This window comes from Brassica rapa, chromosome A09 (assembly GCF_000309985.2).
Source record: "Brassica rapa cultivar Chiifu-401-42 chromosome A09, CAAS_Brap_v3.01, whole genome shotgun sequence".
Taxonomy (NCBI): Eukaryota; Viridiplantae; Streptophyta; class Magnoliopsida; order Brassicales; family Brassicaceae; genus Brassica; species Brassica rapa.
In genome coordinates, this window is record NC_024803.2 from 18154542 (window position 1) to 18175643 (window position 21102).

The 21102-nt window shown below is 35.9% G+C and overlaps 4 protein-coding genes, 1 long non-coding RNA gene and 1 pseudogene across 7 annotated transcripts; 3 read left to right on the plus strand and 3 right to left on the minus strand.

The window, feature by feature from the left end:
• Positions 1-1105: 1105 nt before the first annotated feature.
• LOC117127925 lies at positions 1106-4796 on the minus strand. Its single transcript, XM_033278949.1, has 2 exons — positions 2241-4796; positions 1106-2141 (listed from the first exon to the last, which is right to left on the minus strand). Exons 1-2 carry the CDS (start codon positions 2331-2333, stop codon positions 1431-1433), a joined length of 804 nt encoding a protein of 267 aa, XP_033134840.1. The 5' UTR covers positions 2334-4796; the 3' UTR covers positions 1106-1430.
• Positions 3460-4828, plus strand: LOC103828905 (annotated as a pseudogene).
• Positions 4829-7266: 2438 nt separating this feature from the next.
• LOC117127721 lies at positions 7267-9633 on the plus strand. Its single transcript, XM_033278360.1, has one exon. The coding sequence runs from the start codon at positions 7267-7269 to the stop codon at positions 9631-9633; it is 2367 nt and encodes a 788-aa protein (XP_033134251.1).
• Positions 9634-12726: 3093 nt separating this feature from the next.
• LOC117127934 lies at positions 12727-13070 on the plus strand. Its single transcript, XR_004450924.1, has 2 exons — positions 12727-12909; positions 12990-13070. It is a non-coding gene; the product is annotated as an uncharacterized LOC117127934 (long non-coding RNA).
• Positions 13071-13230: 160 nt separating this feature from the next.
• On the minus strand, positions 13231-16130 carry LOC103841110. The gene is made up of 5 exons (XM_033278361.1): positions 15507-16130; positions 14731-15435; positions 14076-14461; positions 13916-13997; positions 13231-13833 (listed from the first exon to the last, which is right to left on the minus strand). The coding sequence occupies exons 1-5, from the start codon at positions 16128-16130 to the stop codon at positions 13231-13233; spliced, it is 2400 nt and encodes a 799-aa protein (XP_033134252.1).
• LOC103847898 lies at positions 15967-21094 on the minus strand. 3 transcript variants are annotated; one of them, XM_033278935.1, is made up of 4 exons: positions 20702-21094; positions 19614-20437; positions 18738-18849; positions 15967-18640 (listed from the first exon to the last, which is right to left on the minus strand). In XM_033278935.1, the coding sequence occupies exons 2-4, from the start codon at positions 20433-20435 to the stop codon at positions 18138-18140; spliced, it is 1437 nt and encodes a 478-aa protein (XP_033134826.1). In that variant the 5' UTR covers positions 20436-20437; positions 20702-21094; the 3' UTR covers positions 15967-18137. The 3 variants fall into 3 exon arrangements, with proteins under 3 accessions (XP_033134826.1, XP_009123169.1, XP_009123168.1); XM_009124921.3 differs by having other exon boundaries at positions 15967-18637; positions 19614-21094; XM_009124920.3 differs by having other exon boundaries at positions 19614-21094.
• Positions 21095-21102: the final 8 nt, after the last annotated feature.

Here is a 21102-nt window from a genome sequence, read left to right on the forward strand (position 1 = left end):
GCCATATTTGCTAAACTATATAGGACTAATCCGACATGGATTTGTCTGAAACACACTTATCGATCAAATCGTGATATGTGGTCTTTTTTTTTTCTTTAACCTCGAAATATAGAGGACGAATTCAGACTCTAATCTTTAAAAACAAGTGTAGTTCATGGATATACTTTTTTCGGATATGCAAATACGCCACTTCGTAAGTAAACGTCTCTATCTATATAAGTGTCTAAAAACAATATGACTGATTACTCAGGCCAAGTTCAACGGGACTGTAAAACGCCAAAATAGTGATGTATTTGATGATTTCTCTTAGGCGTGGACACTTTATCCGATATCCGAAGTGGCACCCGAACCCGATCCGAAAAATCCGAACCGAAATCCGAATCGAAGTAGCAAAATACCCGAACGAATATTGAATTATGAGAGATTGGATATCCGAACCCGAATGGATAATATCCGAACCCGAATGGATATCCGAAGATAACCGAACATATGTATAATTAACCTTATATTTCTAGTTTACATCTCTTATTTTATATAAAATATTTATATTAATACTACACATACTTTAAGTTCATATGATATACATGCAATTACGGAAAAAAAGATTTGATACTCACTTAAAAAGCATGTCAAGTTTTTTATTTCAAAAATTAACAAAAAGTTACATCCAAAATTTTAAAACAATAACTAAATTAATGCATTTTTAGTTTTAAAATGTTATATCCAAATCTATTAACCATTTAATCTATTAAAAAAAAGTTAAGTAAAATTTATATTCTTAAATACAAGAAATTTAAGAAATGAAAAATTTAATTTTTTTTTTCAAAATCTAAATATCCGAACCTGATCCGAAATAACCGAAACCGAACTAAAAATACCCGAACCCGACCCGAAGTATAGAAATACCCGAACGGGTCCTACACCTCTATACCGAAATACCCGAAAATCCGAAATACCCGATCCGAACCCGAACGGGTACCCGAACGCCCACCCCTTTCTCTCTCCAATCACAATACAAAAGCAACGCTATTTTTGTGTGATTCCCTTCCTTGCTACAGTGTCACACTATATTTGGTGTAACACTGTAGCAACGGCAAAACCCTTCTTTTTTTTTTTGTAAAACTGTTTATTTTAATATTGTTTGACCAAAAAATATTGTTTAATTATATTTGACTATATTTTTGTTACAGCATTATGTTTTAATTAGATCTGATATTTTAATTAAAATAAATATACCATATTTCTTTTGTTATCTTTAACATTGATTTAATATAAAATATTAATTTATATGAAAACAAATTAAAAACTAGATTAAAAATACATAACAAAGTTTAATTCAAACACAAGAAATTTAAATTGCAATATTAAAACTAAAAAATAAAAATTGCATACAACAAAAGAACTTTTAAAACATAGGCCTAGATAAATTTCTAATAATTAGGGAAATTATTATTCATCCCATTAAAATAATTAGAATAAGGAGTAGAAACTTCTAAATCATTTGGTGATATTTGATCTTCTCCGGTAACTTGTTCTCTTTGAACTTGAGATGCTTGATATTGAGATCCATGATTTTGGTATTGAGAGCCTTCTCCATGTTCTTCAGGTTGGTTTGTTTGTGTTCTTTTCTTCAAAATTCTTTTTCTCTCGTTTTCAATATACATACGACAAGCTGGATCAGTTATAGAGCTTAAATATGTGAATAATATTTTATTCTCTTCTTTCATTTTTGCTACCTTGACCTTTTGTCTCTGAATTTCATTTCTTTCAGATGTGCCTTTAGTAATAGCTTTAATAAGCTTATCATTTTGCTCCATCATTTGTTTAAACTGCTCCTCAGATTGTAGTTTTTTCTTAGCTTTTTTCATACCCATCGGTCTTGGAGATAAACTAGAAGTGGTTTCTTCGGAATTCATATTTAAATCAAATGAATTCATACCAGGAGATGGAGATGACTCAAGATCAATTGAAAATGATGGAGATGATGTAGCATTACGACCTTCTTCTTGGAATGTTCTTGATGCATTGGTGTTGTTATTTGCAAATTTTTCTATGCCTTTAAGGATGGGCCATACATGGTCGAATTTGAATCCTCTACTGTATTTGACATCTTGCATGAGCAACATCTTTGCTTGGTTCAACTGATAAAAAATTAACAAAAAAAATTAAATAATCAAGTAGATACAATAAATTTATTAATATATAAAATTTAAAAACCAAAAAAAAAAGTATATACTTACAATGTCTTGTTCTGAAGCACCGCTTGGATTCTTATTTTCAATTTGATTAACACATCCCCTTAGCTTGGAGACAGCAGACAAAATTGTTGTCATTCGAGTTTGTAATGATCTTCTTGGTCTTGATTGATGACTGGAAATTTTTGACTTCTCATATTCATTTTCAACTCTTGCCCAAAACTGATCTTTTGATTGGTTTTCCTATGATTGGATTTTGAGAAACATCAAGATAGACATGACATAAGTGCATATCTTCTTCAATGGAATATGACAAAGATCGACTTGAAGTCATTTTAGGAAAAAGTATTACTTGTAAGAAAATGAGTTGAAGATGTGTAGATTATTCAAGATTAGTATACATTTATATAGAGAGGTAAAGAGAAAAATCAATGGCTTAGATTAATTTGTCTTTTTGTAATAATTTGGACATGGAGATGAGAGATGAAATAACTAATGAATGACAATGGTTAGATCTTGGGAAAAAAAAATCAATGGCTTGAACTAATTTGGTGTGTGTATTTTCCTTTTGTTTGACCAACACAATCACACTCTCTTTCATTCAATAGCCATAGATTTGCAAAATTTTGCAATTTCAGGTTTAAATCTGTCGGCAAAGTTTGCTGTGAACACCCAAAATGCTATGAATAACAAGTGAATGCAATGGCTAGATCTTTGTCAAAAACATAAATTGTTTTGATTATATTTTGTTTTTTATTTATTAATATATTTATGGAGATAGGAGATGAAATGACAAGTGAATGCAATGGCTAGATCTTTGTCAAAAACATAAATTGTTTTGATCATATTTTGTTTTTTATTTATTAATATATTTATGGAGATAGGAGATGAAATGACAAGTGAATGCAATGGCTAGATCTTTGTCAAAAACATAAATAGTTTTGATTATATTTTGTTTTTTATTTTTTAATATATTTATGGAGATAGGAGATGAAATGACAAGTCAATGTAATGGCTCGATCTTTGTCAAAAACATAAATTACTTTGATAATATTTATATTTTTATTTATTAATGTATTCATTGAGATAAGAGATGAAATGACAAATGAATGCAATGGTTAGATCTTTGTCAAAAAAAAAATTAATGGCTTAGATTGATTTGTCTTTTTCTAATAGTGTTGTTATGGAGCTAAGACACAAAGTGCCTATAAAATGTCTATCATGGGTGGACAAGAAGATCATCATCTAAAATTTCTTCTACTAAATGATGAATTTTACCTTTGGTAGCTCATCTCACATTTCTTCTTCTTCTTCTTCTTCATCTTCAGAAAATGATTATTATGAAGATCTTGAAAAGCAAGTAGTTTGTCAAATTACTGCAAACAATAATTTTTTAATCACTTAAAATCTTTTTAACGAAGGATCCCATGGAGGATCTATTCCTGGTCATATAGTTATCAACCGTGATCGGGAGAATGCTTCACGTAATCTCTTCAATGATTACTTTGCTGAGAATCCTTTGTTTCCGGAGACGATGTTTCGACGAAGATTTCGGATGAGTCGTACTTTGTTTCTTCGTATTTATGAAGCTATACAAAGACATGACAATTATTTTGTCCAACGAAGAGATGGAATTGGAAGGCTTGGGTTGTCCGGTTTGCAAAAAGTAACTGCCGTGTTTCGAATGTTGGCGTATGGTGTACCAGCGGATTCCACCGATGAGTATATCAAAATAGGAGAGTCAACCGCGTTGGAAAGTTTAAAACGATTTTGGCGTGCTATTGTGGAGGTATTTGGAGGTCGTTATCTTCGGTCACCTGACGCTAATGATGTTGCACGACTACTTCATATTGGTAAATGCCGAGGATTTCCAGGTATGTTGGGTAGTTTAGATTGTATGCATTGGAAATGAAAAAACTGCCCAACTGCTTGGGGGGGGGGGCAATATGCTGGTCATAGTGGTTCTCCTACCATTATTCTAGAGGCTGTAGCTGATTATGATCTTTGGATTTGGCATGATTATTTTGGTCTACTAGGATCTAATAACGATATTAATGTGCTAGAGGCATCTCATCTTTTCTCTGATCTAGCCGAAGGTACTGCTCCACCTGCAAATTATGTTATAAATGGAAAAAGTTATAATATGGGTTATTACCTACCTGACGGTATATATCCAAAATGGTATACTCTTGTCCAAACAATTCACGATCCACGTGGTCCCAAAAAAAATTATTTGCAATGAAGCAAGAATCATGCCAAAAAGACGTGGAGTGGGTTTTTGGAGTATTGCAATCAAGATTTGCAATTGTAGACGGACCATCGCGATTATGGAATAAGAAAGTGTTACATGATATAATGACAAGTTGTATCATAATGCACAATATGATTATAGAAGATGAACGTGATATAAATGCAACAATTGAAGAATATGTTGAAGTTCCAAGTGCAGAAGTTGAGATGACAGGTGCTGATGATGTTCAATTCCAAGAATTTTTAGCTCGTCATAAGAAAATCAGAGATCGGGAAGCTCATTTCGAACTTCGAGATGCATTGATTGAACATTTGTGGTCTGAATATTCGAATTCTTAAATTTAGTATAATGTAATTTGACTTTTGTTATGTGTTTTTAATTTTTTAATGTAAGAGTTTGTTTCCATAATAATAGTTTAATATAATTTTGTCATATATTTATATTTGAAATATTATTTTCAGTTACAATTTTAATATAAGTTAATATATGTTAGTCATAAAATATTAAATATTCTACTAAAAATTAAAAACAAAGAATCTTTTTAATAATTTAATAATAGAGAATATTCTTTTTAGTGTAAGATTTGGTGTTGTCGTTGGAGAGCCAAAAACATTTAGTGCTAAAACTGCACTAAAATAGTATAATTTTGACACTAAAATAGTGTTATGGATTGGAGATGCCCTCAGCATAATACGTTTTGACATACCATCTTATAGGGATGGGCACTTTACCCGATATCCGAAGTGGCACCCGAACCCGATCCGAAAAACCCGAACCGAAATCCGAACCGAAGTAGCAAAATACCCGAACGGGTATTGAATAAGGAGAGATTGGATACCCGAACCCGAACGGATAATACCCGAACCCGAATAGATATCCGAAGATAACCGAACATATGTATAATTAACCTTATATTTCTAGTTTACATCTCTCATTTTATATAAAATACTTATATTGATACTATACATACTTTAAGTTCATATGATATACATACAATTACGGAAAAAATAATTTGCTATTCACTTAAAATGCATGTCAAGTTTTTTATTTCAAAAATTAACAAAAAGGTACATCTAAATTTTTTTTTAAAATAACTAAATTAATGTTTTTTTAGTTTTAAAATGTTATGTCTAAATCTATTAACCATTCAATCTATTAAAAATAAAAAAATTAGTTAACTAAAAATTATATTATTAAATACAAGAAACTTGAGAAATGAATTTTTTTTTTTCAAAATCTAAATATCCGAACCCGATTCGAAATAACCGAATCCGAACTAAAAATACCCGAACCCGACCCGAAGTACAAAAATACCCGAACGGGTTCTACACCTCTATACCGAAATACCCGAAAATCCGAAATACCCGATCCGAATCCGAACGGGTACCCGAACGCCCACCCCTACCATCTTATGTACCTATCGATCTCCAATAGCTCTGATTGGTAAATTTCTGGCGCAAAATGGTGGAAACAAAAAGTAAAAGAAAATGTGGTTGGGCCTATTATATCCAGTGATATTTTCCACCTGTTTTAGATAGAGTAAACTTTATCGCTGAACAAAAAACAGAATAGTTGATAACAATATTACTGTTTGGTTATTACTGGTTGGTGAATCTATAAATTTATCCTAGGAGGTGAGCCAAAGAAAAACTCTTTTATTATATAACACATTAACAGATAATTATATTTCGCTGGAAAATATACTTTCAGGACATACAAATAAATTTTGATGGATATTTCAGCAGTTTTTTTTTTTTTTTGATAACTGAGAGTCTTGGCTCTGCCGTGGTGGTCCAGATTAGAAATCAAAGCGAGCAAAGATGCTGCCAGGGCGTCACCATGTAGTTCACCGTTAATGATTTTCGATCTCGGACGCTGGAGTGTCCGCATGTAAATTCCACAGTGATCGGTTTTCAAACCCAGGTGGCAGAACTCACAGCCGTGACCCCTTTACCACCTGAGCTAGAAACCCCGGTTATTTCAGTAGTGTTTTGGTAGAAAACATCAGAGAACGAGCTACGTATTCACATTTGGAAAAAGTGTTATAGAATTATTATGGGAAAACTGTTTTTTTAGAGCAAAAAAATAGTAACTATGTCCCTTTAGACTAATCTATATTTTGTGTCATATTTTCCTATAATACCCTTTAATATTTATGAAAATAATTTTAATAAATAGTTTTACAAACAAAAAAAATTTGGAAAAATAGTAACATTTGTTAAAATTCCTATATGAACTTAATGGTATATTTTCCAGTTATAAAAAAGTTATAATTATAAATTTCAGATTATGTTCTAAAAAAAGTAGAAATGACATTCTACGAAGTAGAAAACGAAATCCACTTTTTTCATTGAATCTACAATGTTTAGAATACGTGATCTACGTAAATAGGAGTATTCTACAAATATGTAGAATACACATTCCGCGCTTAACCTACCATTCTAAAATTCTTAGAAATCAAGATCTACACATTAATCTAATTCTAAAACATGTAGAAACCGACTTCTACAGATTTACTATAAATCTAAAACATGTAGAAATCAAATTCTAAACATTACTATAATTCTAAAAAACTGTAGAAATTGATTTCTACATATTATTTGTATTCTACGGATAAGAAATCAGTTCCTAAAAATATGGAAAAAAAATATTTGAGAATATTCACTTTTAAATTTTTTTTAAAAATCGATTTTTAAAAAAAAAAAACGAAAAAGAACAAAAAAAAAACGACAAAAAAAACCTTGGCAACCTTCTTAGCCGTCTTCTATATTCCATTGATTGTTCACAAAATTTTCACAAAATTTTCACATTATTTCTACCATGATTCATGTCTATGCTTCATGTGGTGTTTGGGAATTGGTTGTATCTTCAGGTTGGAGTTTTAATGTTGATAAAAAGAAAGGGGGAAGGTTACTTGCTTTGGAATTGAAGTCTTCTCTGGAAGAGTTACAGAAAATTGTTATAGAGGATTTTGGTTTTGAAGAAACAGATGCTGATTTGGAGTTGAGTTACCTTCCTATTGGATTGATCAATTCATCAAATTGTCCACCAGTGATCATTGGAAACTCAAGGCAAGTTCAAAATTTTCTAGGGTTTTGTAAGAAGCATCAGTCAACTCAATTGTGTGTCAGCTATAAAGCAAAGCAAGGAAATCCAAATAAGATCGACATTGATCTTAATAAGATGCCAACTGATGCAAGTACTAGTGAAGAGAACAAGCGAAATCCTTGTGACATTGGGACCGCTTCAAATATTGTTAAGGGGGCTAAGCATAACGAGAAGAAGAAAGGGAAGATGAAGCAAAGTGAAGTTGATGGAGATGATTATGATGCTGACAAGCATAACGAGAAGAAGAAAGGAAAAATGAAGCAAGACGAGGTTGAAGGAGATGATGATGATGCTGAGAAGATCAATTCTGAAAAAGAAAACAGAGAAAAATTGGCAAAGAGTCAGGTGGTCGAATTGGTTAAGACGGGAGATCTTTTCCTCAACAAAACAGTTTTGAAAGCGAGGTTTGAGTTATGTGCAATGAAGCATAACTTTCACTACACAGTTACCAACTCCAATAAATCAGTTTGGTGTATTAGATGCGCTGATAAGGTGTGCTTTTGGGGTGCTCGAGCTGAGTGTTTGAAGGGCTCCACATATTTTATTATTAAGAAGTATGTCGGTGTACATTCCTGCGCACCTTCAAACAAAACCAGTGCCGGAAGGACAGCTTCAGCGAAAACGATAGGCAATCTGATAATGCATAAATATGAAGGTATCAAGGAAGGGCCTAAAGCGAAAGATATTGTTCAGATTATGCGCAATGATTATGGATGTGAGATCTCTGATTCTTTAGCATGGGATTCCCGTGAATATGCAGTCAACGCTGTTAGAGGTATTCCAGAGGAAAGTTATGGGAAAATACCAAAATATTTGCACATGCTGCGAGAGGCCAATCCGGGTACACATTCCTCTTACAAGACTGACGTCGATGGTAGATTTCGATATCTGTTTATAGCGTTTGGTCAATCGATCAGAGGCTTTAACACAGTCATGAGGCGTGTCATTGTTGTCGATGGAACATTCTTGAAGAGTAAATTCAAAGGGGTGCTACTGGTTGCAACTGCTATAGATGGAAATTCAAATTTATATCCTATTGCATTTGGGATAGTAGACTCTGAGAATGAGCAGTCTTGGGAATGGTTTATGAGAGAATTAAAAGTTGTTGTTGCTGATGATAATGGTTTGGCTTTTATTTCGGATAGACAAGTGTCAATAGCGAAGGCACTGGAGAAAGTGTATCCGCTAGCGAGACATGGTATCTGTATTCATCATTTGTTGAATAATGTGATATCATATTTCAAGGGGAAGGGATTAGCTGGGTTGATTTCTAAGGCTTCAAAGGCTTATAGAGTGGTTGATTTCAAGAAGACGTTTGCTCATGTTTGCAATATCAGTCCAGCAATTGGAACGTATCTTATGGAAGCAGATGTCAAAAAGTGGGCTAGATGTCAATTTCATGGATACAGGTATGACATTAGGACAAACAATCCTGCAGAGTCGATAAATTCTGCGTTGCGTTCGCCGAGAGAGTTTCCCGTAATTCCTTTGTTGGACAGTATTAGAGAAATGCTGACACGTTGGTTTTTTAAGCGTAAGAAGTTGATTTCAAAGCACACCCACCGTTTGACCATAGATGTGGAGGAAAAGATTGATAGGAGAATTGGAAAGGGGAAAACTTTCGGAGTTTACCCTGTAACCGATAGCCAGCTGCTTGTTAAAGGCGATACAATTGACTCCTTTGTTGATTTGGACAAACAGACTTGTTCTTGTGGGAAGTACGACCTCTCGAAAATCCCTTGTAGACACGCAATAAAAGCTGGTTTCTTTGTTGGTAGAGAACCATATACATTGACTGATTTTTTGTATACCACGGGAGCTTGGAGAGAAGCTTATCAAGAAAGCATAAATCCCATTTCAGTTCCTGAAGATGGTTGGTCTGTCCCACAAGTTGTGGAAAATTCTGAAGTGCTACCGCCTGAGACAAGAAGATCTCTTGGAAGAAATAGAAAACGCAGATATGAAACTGTTGAAGACAAAATCCGATCATCACAAGGATCACAGGGGGGTCAGTCTCGTAAGTGCAGTAGATGTGGTCTTGGTGGTCATAATAGAGCAACTTGCAAGATGCCAATATAGTGGATTTGTTTGCTGTGTTCTTCACAATTTAGTGAAACTTTTCCAAACTTCTTTTGCTTGATTTCTAGTAACTTTGTTTCTGTTTGTGACAACTTTGTTTCAGTTTTTCAGATTATATTTGCTTGAATATTAGTAACTTTGTTTCAGTTTGGGAGAACTTTGTTTAATCTTCATGCCGTATTAACTTGGTTAGAAGATCTGATTCAATCAATCCCTTAAACAAACTGTGATGTCCACTAAGTGTGGATCGATCGATCTGTATATTGAACGGTCGATCCATCGGTCGATCCTGATCAATATGCAAAACAAACAAAAACACGGACAATCTTTTGATCGACCTGGTATAGTTCTCTCGATCGGCAAAGCTCGATCTCGTCCCGACCGATCGATCGAAAATATGGATCGATCGATCGGCAATATGGATCGATCGGTTGCCCGTTTGGAACGATCGATCCCATACTCTGATACATCTTATTTGAACCGAATTAAACTCAGCAAAATAGAGAAAATATGATAAAAAACCTCCATTTATCTTCTCCTACATGACTATACTTAATAGAATGATAACTTACCATAGGTTATATAATTAATAAAAGTTATAATCCAAACTGGACTAATAAAACATGCAAACAATCGAGATCCGAATTCGAAATGCGCAGAAAATTTAAAAAACCGGTGGAATACAATGGAAAGATATAACTGATACTGATCATTGGTGGTCGTCAGGACTGCAGCTCCTACTCTGTCCTGGTGCTCGTCTGCTCCTATGGAGGCGTGAACCTCGCTCTTCATCGGTTGCTTCATCAGATGGTTCATTTTCTGCGTCGTCTCTAGTCATATCAGCTGCCTCTGAAGTCTTTGGAGCGCGGCAGCAGGAAGGAGTAGGTGGACATCTAATCTTTACGAGTGCACCCCACACAGTCTGCATCATCGTCGAGAGCTTGATTAATGTATCGGCAGTCCATGCGAACTGCTGCTGCTGTGTACCATCTAATGGTGGTGCTCCAGAATCAAACTGACCAGTATATGGTGGTAACGAATACTCCATAGAAGGGTTTGGAGTATGATCGACTGAGATATCCGGGATGGTGTCATCCTCACATTGTGTCTGCGCAGGACCAGAAGAAGAAGAACCACGACGACGTTTTGAAGCTGGTGGAGGAGGCGTGTAAAGAACTTCAGCAGGAGGCTTGAACTCCATGTTCTCCACAGACGTCAGAGATGTGATAGCGGGTTGTGGAAGCTTGCAGTGAAGGATTGTCCCATCAGGCATGGTAAAATGGTAAATTGTACCAGAATGAAAGATCTTGGTGTTTAGGAAGAACTGGGCATCAAATCTGTCAACCGTATCCACACAAGGAGTATCCGAAAGATCAATATCATGGTGCATGAAGATCCGAGTAAGTAGACTGCCAATAGACTCATCCAAAGGCTTCCTGTCAAGAGGACGAAGACCCCTAAACTTCCTTTCAAACAACATCTGAGCAAACAATGCTCCCATGTTTACCGAAAGCTCTGCTGGAGGTTCATCTGCAACACCATACGTCGGCCTGAGAGCTAATGGCAGCCCGTAGTGAATAAGCTGCGCTTCATCTTCAGTAACTGATCCTGCTTCTGATTTTCCTAGTAGAAGATGACCCAGATATTTTGCTACCACTCGCAAGACCGGGTTTCTGAGCATTGCAAGTTTAGCTTCCCGAGATACATAAGAACTGTCTGCAATCTGGCTCCACAACAAGTAAGCACAAGGGAACTTGGGCAAAGAGCATGCCTCATGTCGGGTCTCAAATCCGAATAGTATACACAGCTCGTGTATAGACATCTCATAAAGCAGTCCTCTACATAGGAATGTAAGTTTACCTTCGCTAGCAACTTTGTTTACCTCGGACTTGTAGTGCAACTCAACTGAAGAGAGAAACTGTATAACCAAGTCTGGATATAATGGTTGTGGATTGTAGCCAAGAGTCCCAAGTCCCATGTTTTTCCACATCTTTTTGACATCCCGCACAATTCCCAACTCCTTTGTAGTGTAATCGCAGATGAACTTTGTTGGTTTAAATCTCATCCGCTGCAAACCATTGTAGAGAATGCAGTGGTAATCACTCCAACCAGCATAGTAATCGCGGTGTGCGTAGGATGCAAGTTCTCTCAGCTCCTTCTTACTTGAGATTTGTCGGTTATGAATTGTAGGGAGTTTAGAGAATGGAGTCAATGGGTCACGAGGCCAAGGGGCTGCTTCCCGAGGCTCATCACTTTCGGGCTGCGCTGAGGTCGAAGCAGCTGTTTCCTTGGTCTTTTTCGGTATTCCTTTTTTCACCATTTTCTGCACACAAACCTTAACAAATGAGTTCTCAAATGTAAAACTGAGTAAATTGACATGGACAATGATTCAACACCTATGCAACTCAACAACTAACATTACAGCATCAGTAATCTCACTCTATTAATTCCAAATTTTCGGAATTTTTTTATAAAATAAGTAACCCTAAATTCTTAAATCAAACTTAAAACTACGAATTAAGGCAAGAGCTATATGGAAAATCGTCACTAATCATCACCCTAACACACGATTTAAGCCAAAACGACTTAATAACACTAAAATTTCACTTTTTGCTATTTAAATTTCGAACTATAAAAGTGGAGATAGAGTTTCATACCTTCACAGATCGACCGAAAGAGTGGTAGATTAGGAATTATCTCACGAAATCGTGTGGGTTAGGCTCAAGAATCGTCCAAATCGGAGTTAAATCGAGAGAGATAGGATTTATGAAGGGGGTTTTGATTCCATTCTCTCAAGAAAAATTGGGGAAGAAGATAAAAGTGAGGTTTTGATCTCACAATCACGATTTTATGAGTAAAATCGTGTTATTCCGGTTCAATTTAAGTGGGTATTAAACCGGATTTAACCGATGAAAACCCCAAAATAGACTTATCAGGGTGCGGGATCGATCGATCCGAAAGACAGATCGATCGATCTGAAAGCGATCAAGCTTTGCCGAACGAGCGTACTGGAACAGGTCGATCAAAAGTTGCTGCGCGTTTTTCTGTTTGTTCTGCATAATGGGGTGCGGGATCGATCGATCCGACAGGCAGATCGATCGATCCGAAAGTGATCGAGCTTTGCCGAACGAGCGTACTGGAACAGGTCGATCAAAAGTTGCTGCGCGTTTTTTGTTTGTTCTGCATAATGCTCAGGGTGCGGGATCGATCGATCCGACAGACAGATCGATCGATCTGAAAGTGATCGAGCTTTGCCGAACGAGCGTAATGGAACAGGTCGATCAAAAGTTGCTGCGCGTTTTTTGTTTGTTCTGCTCTATATAGATCGAGCTTTTTGGATCGACCAGCATCTGTAGATCGATCGATCTACTTAGATTTACCGGGTTCGCAATTGTTAATGTTGTCTTTCATTTTGTAAGATCAAGTACTGTATATAGGAAAAAACCATTAAAACACAAACTCCTAAAATCATTACAAAATAAGTTTAAAAAAGCATAACCAACAATAAATCATAAATCATCAATCTCAACATACTCGGCAGGCTTACTACACTTAATAGGTTCATACTTTGACATTCTCTCAATCAGTTCTAGATCATTAGCTGCTTCCCATAGATCCCACAGTCTTTATCCGAGCTCCCCAGATGTTCTCATCATTCACCATAAATATGTCCAACCCAAGCACGTGGCATTCGATGTGTTTTATAGTGTACACACCACAATGACATTGAAGTCGGTTAAGACCACTCATAGGTACATAGGAAACATTGTACGGAGTGATGTGGAGATGCTTATGTATTGTCAATGACTGCACGGCCTTGACAATCCGAGGAATAAGCTGCGCGAAAGCTTCCACTTCCTTGATTTTTTTTTTACCCCCGCAGTCAAACACCTGGATATTCCTAGTCACAAAACTGATGCATAAAGCAATCCAATGGTTGTAATTGACCCAGACAGGAACGTACATCCGATCCACATCGACATTCCACAACATTTGTGTTCTTTCATGGGAAGGCAGTTCACCTTTACCGTATTGCAGTAGTAATGGATCCATAGTGTATTTCTTAATACCCTTACAGAAATTCTGGTAATCCTTAGCAATGAGGTCGCTGAAGACGCATGTCATGAAAGCAACACGATCTACGTTCCATCGTATCAATGTTGTTCTTTCCCGGAAAACATACATTATAGCATCAATTTCCTACAAAAACGAAGACAAATCTGTAATGTATACAGTAATATAATAGGTAACATTTTATAGAAATAACCAGTCGAATGCTTACGTAGTTTTTAAGCCAACTGCTGGCAGACATAATACGTCCGGCTAGATCACCGTCTAACATAGAAGGACCAATCTGTATAGCTCTGTAAACAAAATACAATGGTAGAGATGTCAATTATTAAGAAAATCAACCGAATGATATATACAAAGGAATAACATACGTTCGTGTATCTTGCCAGTCCTGCATCTTCTTAAAATCTGTAGGATGCACAAACACCAAGCAGCGATCAGGGAAATTTTCGCCGTCTAGCTCTATATCTCGGTCATCTAATCGGACCGCTGGCTTCTTCAATGATTTTTGAAGTTCCAATGAATCTGTTGGCTTCTTCAATGATTTTGGAAGTTCCAACCAATCCAATGAATCTTCGACTTTAGCTTGAGAAGGATTCAAACCTTTCACAAATGTGTCTAATGGAAGGTTCTTCATGCAACTTTCCAAAAACTCTTGTGTACCCATACGAAGATCACTAGCTGATGATTGAGTAACTTTTGCACGAGGTAAATTGACACACGAATCAGCAGTCTTTAACTCTTGGTTTTTTACAGCCTGTTGACAAACACGTACAATTACAAATTACACATACAAGTTTCATGTTCAAAATAGAGAATAGACATAAACGCCAAGTTCGAAATCCATAATAAACATACAAACTTCCAAATACATATTACATTAAATATAGTGATTACATAAACGACAAGTTTCAAATACATATTACCGCCTCATTCCAAGTTCTAACAACCTAGCTTCAAAGACCTACATTCCATCGCCTAGTTCCAAGCTTTCAACAACTTTTAACTCTTTCTCTTAGTAGTTACCTTTTTCTTTGATGGAGCAGTGCCTTTTTTGCTGGTGCTAGGACCACTGTTGATTTTGGTCAAGCTAGGACCGCTTGCTTGATCACTCTTTCCCACCAATTCAGTCACCACTAAACTTGTCCTGAGCTGTGTAACCTCAGCCTCAATTTTCCCCAATCTGTCGGTTACAACGGTCTCAAATTGCTCAGTTCTCTCTGAAGCTGTCCTGAGTTGTGTAACCTCAGTCTCAATCTTACCCAACCTGTCCGAGAACTGCTGACAGAATTTCTCCCCAAAAGCAGTAAAAGAAGCTTGTACCAGATCCTCCAAGAAATTTTTCATATCTGTGTCAATATTTCCTTTTGATGAAGCAGCTAGGTGGCACAAAACATTCTTTTTCCTTGACTCTGCTCCTCGGTCTGCATGCTTTCTCTTGTTTCTTCCCGAAACATCAGCTGTGCCATCAACATTCCCTGCAACATGACTATTTTCACCTCTCTCAGTATCAGCTGTTTGATCCTCTCCTTTCTCTTCGCCAGATTCCTCAAATTCAGAGTTCGTAGCTTCTTTTACTCCCCAAACATGATTGTTCCAATCATGTTTACTATTGATCATATCTAAAATACGATCTACTCTTTCATCTTTCTTCTCATCCTTCTGTACAAAATCAGTTGCCAAAAGGACCACTCCATCTATGTGGGATTCCATGAATGAATGCAAAATCCCCTACAAAAATCAAATCATTAGTAAAGTGAACAAGACAATAAATATTTTAATTTGAAAAAAAATTTGCATACGTTTTCTGGGAATAAGTTCTCAACGCCAATGATATCTTCATAAGAACATTTTGCACATCCTCTCCAATTACCACACAGTGGACCTGTAAAATTTTTACTGACTTTTGTGCCACAAATCTCTCCTAAAGCAGGAACAGCTTCCATTATCCAAATTTGGAAACCAAACAAGAATCCTTCCATCAGATACCCCTCTTTCTGCTCTAATTTATGCCTTGTTTTATCAATTTGCTTCAGAAGGAAATCAAACGAATACAGACCCCATGGGTAATTCCGAAGCTTCTCCAAATCCATCGCCAACTTCATGTACAGATGCGGGATATTCACCTTCTCATCCTTTCCCATCACCACACCCATAATAACGCAAAGATATATCAGTCTCACCCTATCAACCCAAGTCCAGGTATTGCTCTCTTCCAAATGCTTCTTTTTTATGATCTGCAAATTTATTTTTCCATTTGTCTTTATCTGCTTGCTCCAAAAACCATTATCGTCTTTCCATGTCACTAGCCCACTGTTATTCTCTCGCTTCACTTTCAGACCAGTGACAGCATGATACTCTTGCAATCCAAAACGCAGAGGTCTCCTAGCGAAAGTGAACCACTTCTCATGTCTCTTGCTTGTCATCAACTCCTTACACAAGAAAGAGTGTACCAACCTCGCCGAAAACAACATATATCTATTAATAACAAAAACCTAAAATTCCTAAATCTATCCCAAAAATATGATTTAAACCATGATTGTGTACAAAATCTTCTCTAATCATCACCTTAACACATGATTGAAGTCTAAATATCTTAACTAACTCAAAAAAATTACCTTTTACCTTTCTATTTTCAAACTCTAAAAAGAAGTGGAGATAGAGTTTCATACCTTTGCAGAACGAACTAAAGAGTGATAGATTCGTAAAAAGCTCACGAAATCGTATGAGTTAGGCCAAATAATCGTCCAAATCAGAGAATTGAGTGAGTTAGGGTTAATGAACTTTGGGTGAGAATTTGATTTTCTCTCCCTTTGTTCGTGAATGGGAAATTAAGGGTTTTGTCCCAGAGAAATCGAGCTTAAGAAGTTAAAATCATGCTTGGTCGGTTCAAATCAAGTGGGAATCAACCCGGATATAATCATACAAAACCAAAAAAATCGATTTGGGATTCTTTCCTGGGCACGGGATCGATCGATCTATTCTTAGTGGATCGGTCGATCTGTAAGGAATCGACCTTCGCCGATCGAGTGAAATGGACCAGGTCGATCAGTATATATTTCGCGTTTTTTTTGTTCTGAATAATTATCGGGATCGATCGATCCACTGTAACTTGTAAATCTGGATCGATCGATCCCGCTTGTCGAATTCATTATTTATCTTTTTAAAAAAATTACAATTTTAAGGGCATTACTGCCATTTTCGAAAAAATTAGTCTAATAGGACATAAAGTAGTACAGATTAGTCTAAAGGGACATAGTTATTTTTTTTTGCTCTAAAAAAACAGATTTCCCAATTATTTTTCTGACAGAAAAAACATGTTTTGACAAGAAATTATGTAACTATATTTAATGAAAAAAATATATTAGGAAACTACTGTAGAATCTTATTTTGGAAAATAGATGATGGAACCAAAAGAATACGAAAACATAGTTTATATATTTCTATATCAACAAACTTGTAATATGGTCTTTATGAATTTAATATATTTTGTCGAAGAATTTGTAAACACATCAAATTTTTGAAAGCAAATCATAAATGCTTCCATATTAGGTGAATGACAGAATCCTATCAAACTATTCATTGTACTCAAATAAGGAGAGTGGTGCATGTGAGAGCTATAGACATCATTGGACTCGTCTCACAGTATACATGTGTTCCAACTTTTCGCAATAAACATTCTCTCCTTCAAAAACATACGTTCCCTTCAGCAATTCCCTTCTAATATCACTAAGCAGCAAGTTGAGCCTATGATCATCAAGTCGCAAACTGAACTCATGAATATTTTTTTTAACAAAACATAAAAGACAGAATGCCAGATAACAAGACCGGATGCACATAGTAACATAAACGTGAACAATGGGTGGTGTAAGAATACAAGTACCAAGTGCCCATTTCTTTGTCATTCCAACTTGATTATTAAACATTTTAAATATGTTTTACTCAGTTTTTTTTAAGTTATGTTTCAATTTGTTTTTGAATAAAATTATGGAGTTGGGACTTTCCAGTTTTTTTTTAAGTTAACTGCTGATCTGCACCATAAGTTGTAGAGTGAATGTATTGTTCAAACTCTTTAACTGTAAAAGTGTTGTGGAATTTATTTCGACATTTGAAAAGTGCAGATTGAGAGATCATATTAAAAGTTAGAAAAACAAAACAACACATGACTCTGGATTTAACACTCACTCTAGAGGCTAGACACAAAAAATTAGAAAACGAACATGAACTACAAGCGTTTTATACGAATCATTCTTCTTATGCCAAACTACAAATAGTTTTATTTCTAATACACTGTGAAGTCATTCCCCTTATGCCAAACTACGTTTTTTTTTATTCCGAGATAACATATATCTAATACATTATGACATCTAATCTTTTTAAAATTAAAATCTCAATTTCTCTCTCCCCCCCCCTAAAAAAAACTTTACTCGTCATCACAAAACTAAGTCGAAGATGAATTCATCCACCAAGAAAGTGAAGAAACCATTAGCCAACTCTTCAACTACATTCTCTTTCTCATCTCCATTAATGCAACCCCATTTCATTTCCTTCACATAAACCTCTCTCTTCTCCCTCACTTCCCAACTCATAAACATCTGTTCTTGTCTATCCATCACCCAATCTTCTACTTTCTTCACCATTAATGTCTCTTCTTTTGCCCCAATGCTATCTTCTTGAAGATAATCTAACAATAGATTATCTGCTACATTAAAAGCTAGTATGTTGTTTGTTTCGCCGATTCTTGACTTCACAAGAGCAAACAAGCGGTTTGCTCGGTTTTCTGATTCGTCTTCTTCGGTTTCTACCACGTGATATGAATACTCTTCTTCTTCTCGCTCGACATACTTCTCTATGCGTTTCTCCAATTCTAGTGGCTCAAGCCGTACCAAACCATTTACTCTCCTGCTTTTTCTTGCATTTTTCTCATATGTATCTGCTGATGTGAGCTTGTAAAGTCAGTTACAAAATTATATTTCTCTTGTAGTATATAAAGATTTGTTAAATATGGATGACTAGTCTTTTGATAACGTTACCATTTTGGTGGGAGATAAGACCAGTTATTTCATCCTCTTCATCATCATCTTCAAAAGGGCATTCCAAGATTGATACTGGACTGAGTTGTTCTTTTTCTTCATTCACAAATTCCTAAAGAAATTTCAAACTTAATAAACTCTGGCTCGCATGTAATCACACAACACTACAAAAAATAACTAAACAAAGAATTGTCTCAACAAAATAATAATAATAATAATAATAATAATAATAATAATAATAATAATAATAATAATAATAATAATAATAATAATAATAATAATAATAATGATATATGAGAGAAATCATAGTGGAAAAAAATAAATTGACAAGAGTCAACCCATCCCATGACCACATCATGTTTCTCTCTATCTATCTGTCAATGCCCCCGATCGATAAATTAATTATGATCGTATCCTAACTTCTTTTGATTGAGATTTTATGTTTGGTATTTAAAAATCATTTTATAAAGTATCAAATCCAATAATTAAAGATTTTATGTATTAGCTGGTAAATTTCATGAACATGGGTGAGAAACTGATAATTAAAATCTTCATACTTAAATATGGCAAGTACTACAATATAAATGTATGAAGATATGCGTATCTTATGAAGTTTGTACCATGAAACAAAAAAAAAACTCTCGCGGGATCATGTGCCGTATAATCCGCATTAGAAGCTACGTATGAAGAATCTCAGCCCTCGACTTCATCGCTAATCTAAATCCTACACCACACGTGACTCGCACGCGTTCCCCGACAAGTTTCAAATATCTGAACTATTTTATTTATTTTAATTTATTAAGACAACAAATTCAAGTGCATTCACACTGTACAGTTGTACAGTGAAGAAGGAAAACGATCTTTTAACGAACTAACCTTTCTGTTGCACAGGCTGTCGCAGTTGACAGATGATCCGTCACAGTCACGTGCGTTTAAACTCTCTCCGATCTCATCACCGTCTTCCACGGCGTCGTTTTCGTTCGACGTCGAAGAGAACAACGAAGAAGATGACTGTACAATCTCCGACGACGACGAGTTCGTGAAAAACTCGCTACCGGAACTCAACGAGTCATCACCGGTGACAATGTTCACAGTGGTGGTGATCGCCGAAGCTTCAGAGACTGAGAATGTCGCTTCGTCGGCGACGGTGGAGATTTGAGAAAACAGATCGGACGGTTGTCCTAAACTCTCTTCGTCCGGGAAAAACGCGGCGGATCGCCACCATTGGATCTCTCCATCTCCGACGTCAATGACGGTTACTTCGCGGCGAGATTGACTTACCGGTTTTCTCCAGAAGCATCGTTTAGAGAAGCTTCCAGAGAAACCGCCTTGTTGTTTCTCATCTCCCTTCCCTAACGACGTAGCCGTTGCATGGAACGGTATAAGTTTAACGGCGTTAAGAAACGCCGTAGAAGCTTTATGGACGGCGTTACTGATCGCCGTTCCGCAAGTCGTACGGCTTCTTCTAGTGAGACGCGGCTTCTGGATCAATCCTGACCGTTTCATCTCGGCGTCAAGGAGACGACGAACGGTGGCAGATGAAGAGGAAGGAGGAGGTTGACGACGTGGGAATGATTTGAATCCGTTGGATGAACAAGAGCTGAGATCATCGAGTAAGTAGTCTCTTAACATCAACGGCTTTAAACGTCTCTTGCTTGTTAAGAGACGTTGATCGGAGGAACAGATGATCGACGCCATTGCTAGTCGTGAGTTTAAGTGATGAGTTTAACTAAGATTTATAAGTGAAGAATAAGAAAGAAGCTTCTATGTGAGGTGTGTAATCATCAAACCGAGGGTTTTCATTTTTTTATAATTAATGTTTTGAAAATTTGAAGTTACGTTTGTTGAATTAATTATTGGTTTAGATTTGAAATCAGAATCTACTAAATAAGTAGATTAATATCTAATTGAATGATTAATAAGTAAAATTTAGAAGTGAATAGAGAGAGAGACCAGAAGTTGACCTTGTAATAAAACAGGGGACGAGATTCTTGCGGCTAAACTACAGTGTTTGCCTCTCACGTGTGTGTGTGCACGGCTCCTCTACGTCCTTTCCTCAACACACTTTTCTATTAGATTTACAACAGTTTTATGTTTTTAATATGTACTTATTAGTGTAATTTCCAGATCTCTATTACCAGATTCCAACTATTACATCGAAACTACAAAAAATTCTGATTTGTTCATAATCAGTTTTGTATTTAGTGAGTAGACTTTGTGACTAATAATATACAAGAATTTAAAACCAATTAAAAACATATTTTTGAATGTCACAGCAACTAAAAATAGGAAAATATTATTATTTCAGAGTAGTGCTTGATGAAATTATTCGTTAAAAGACTTGATTTACGTGTTGTGAGCACGA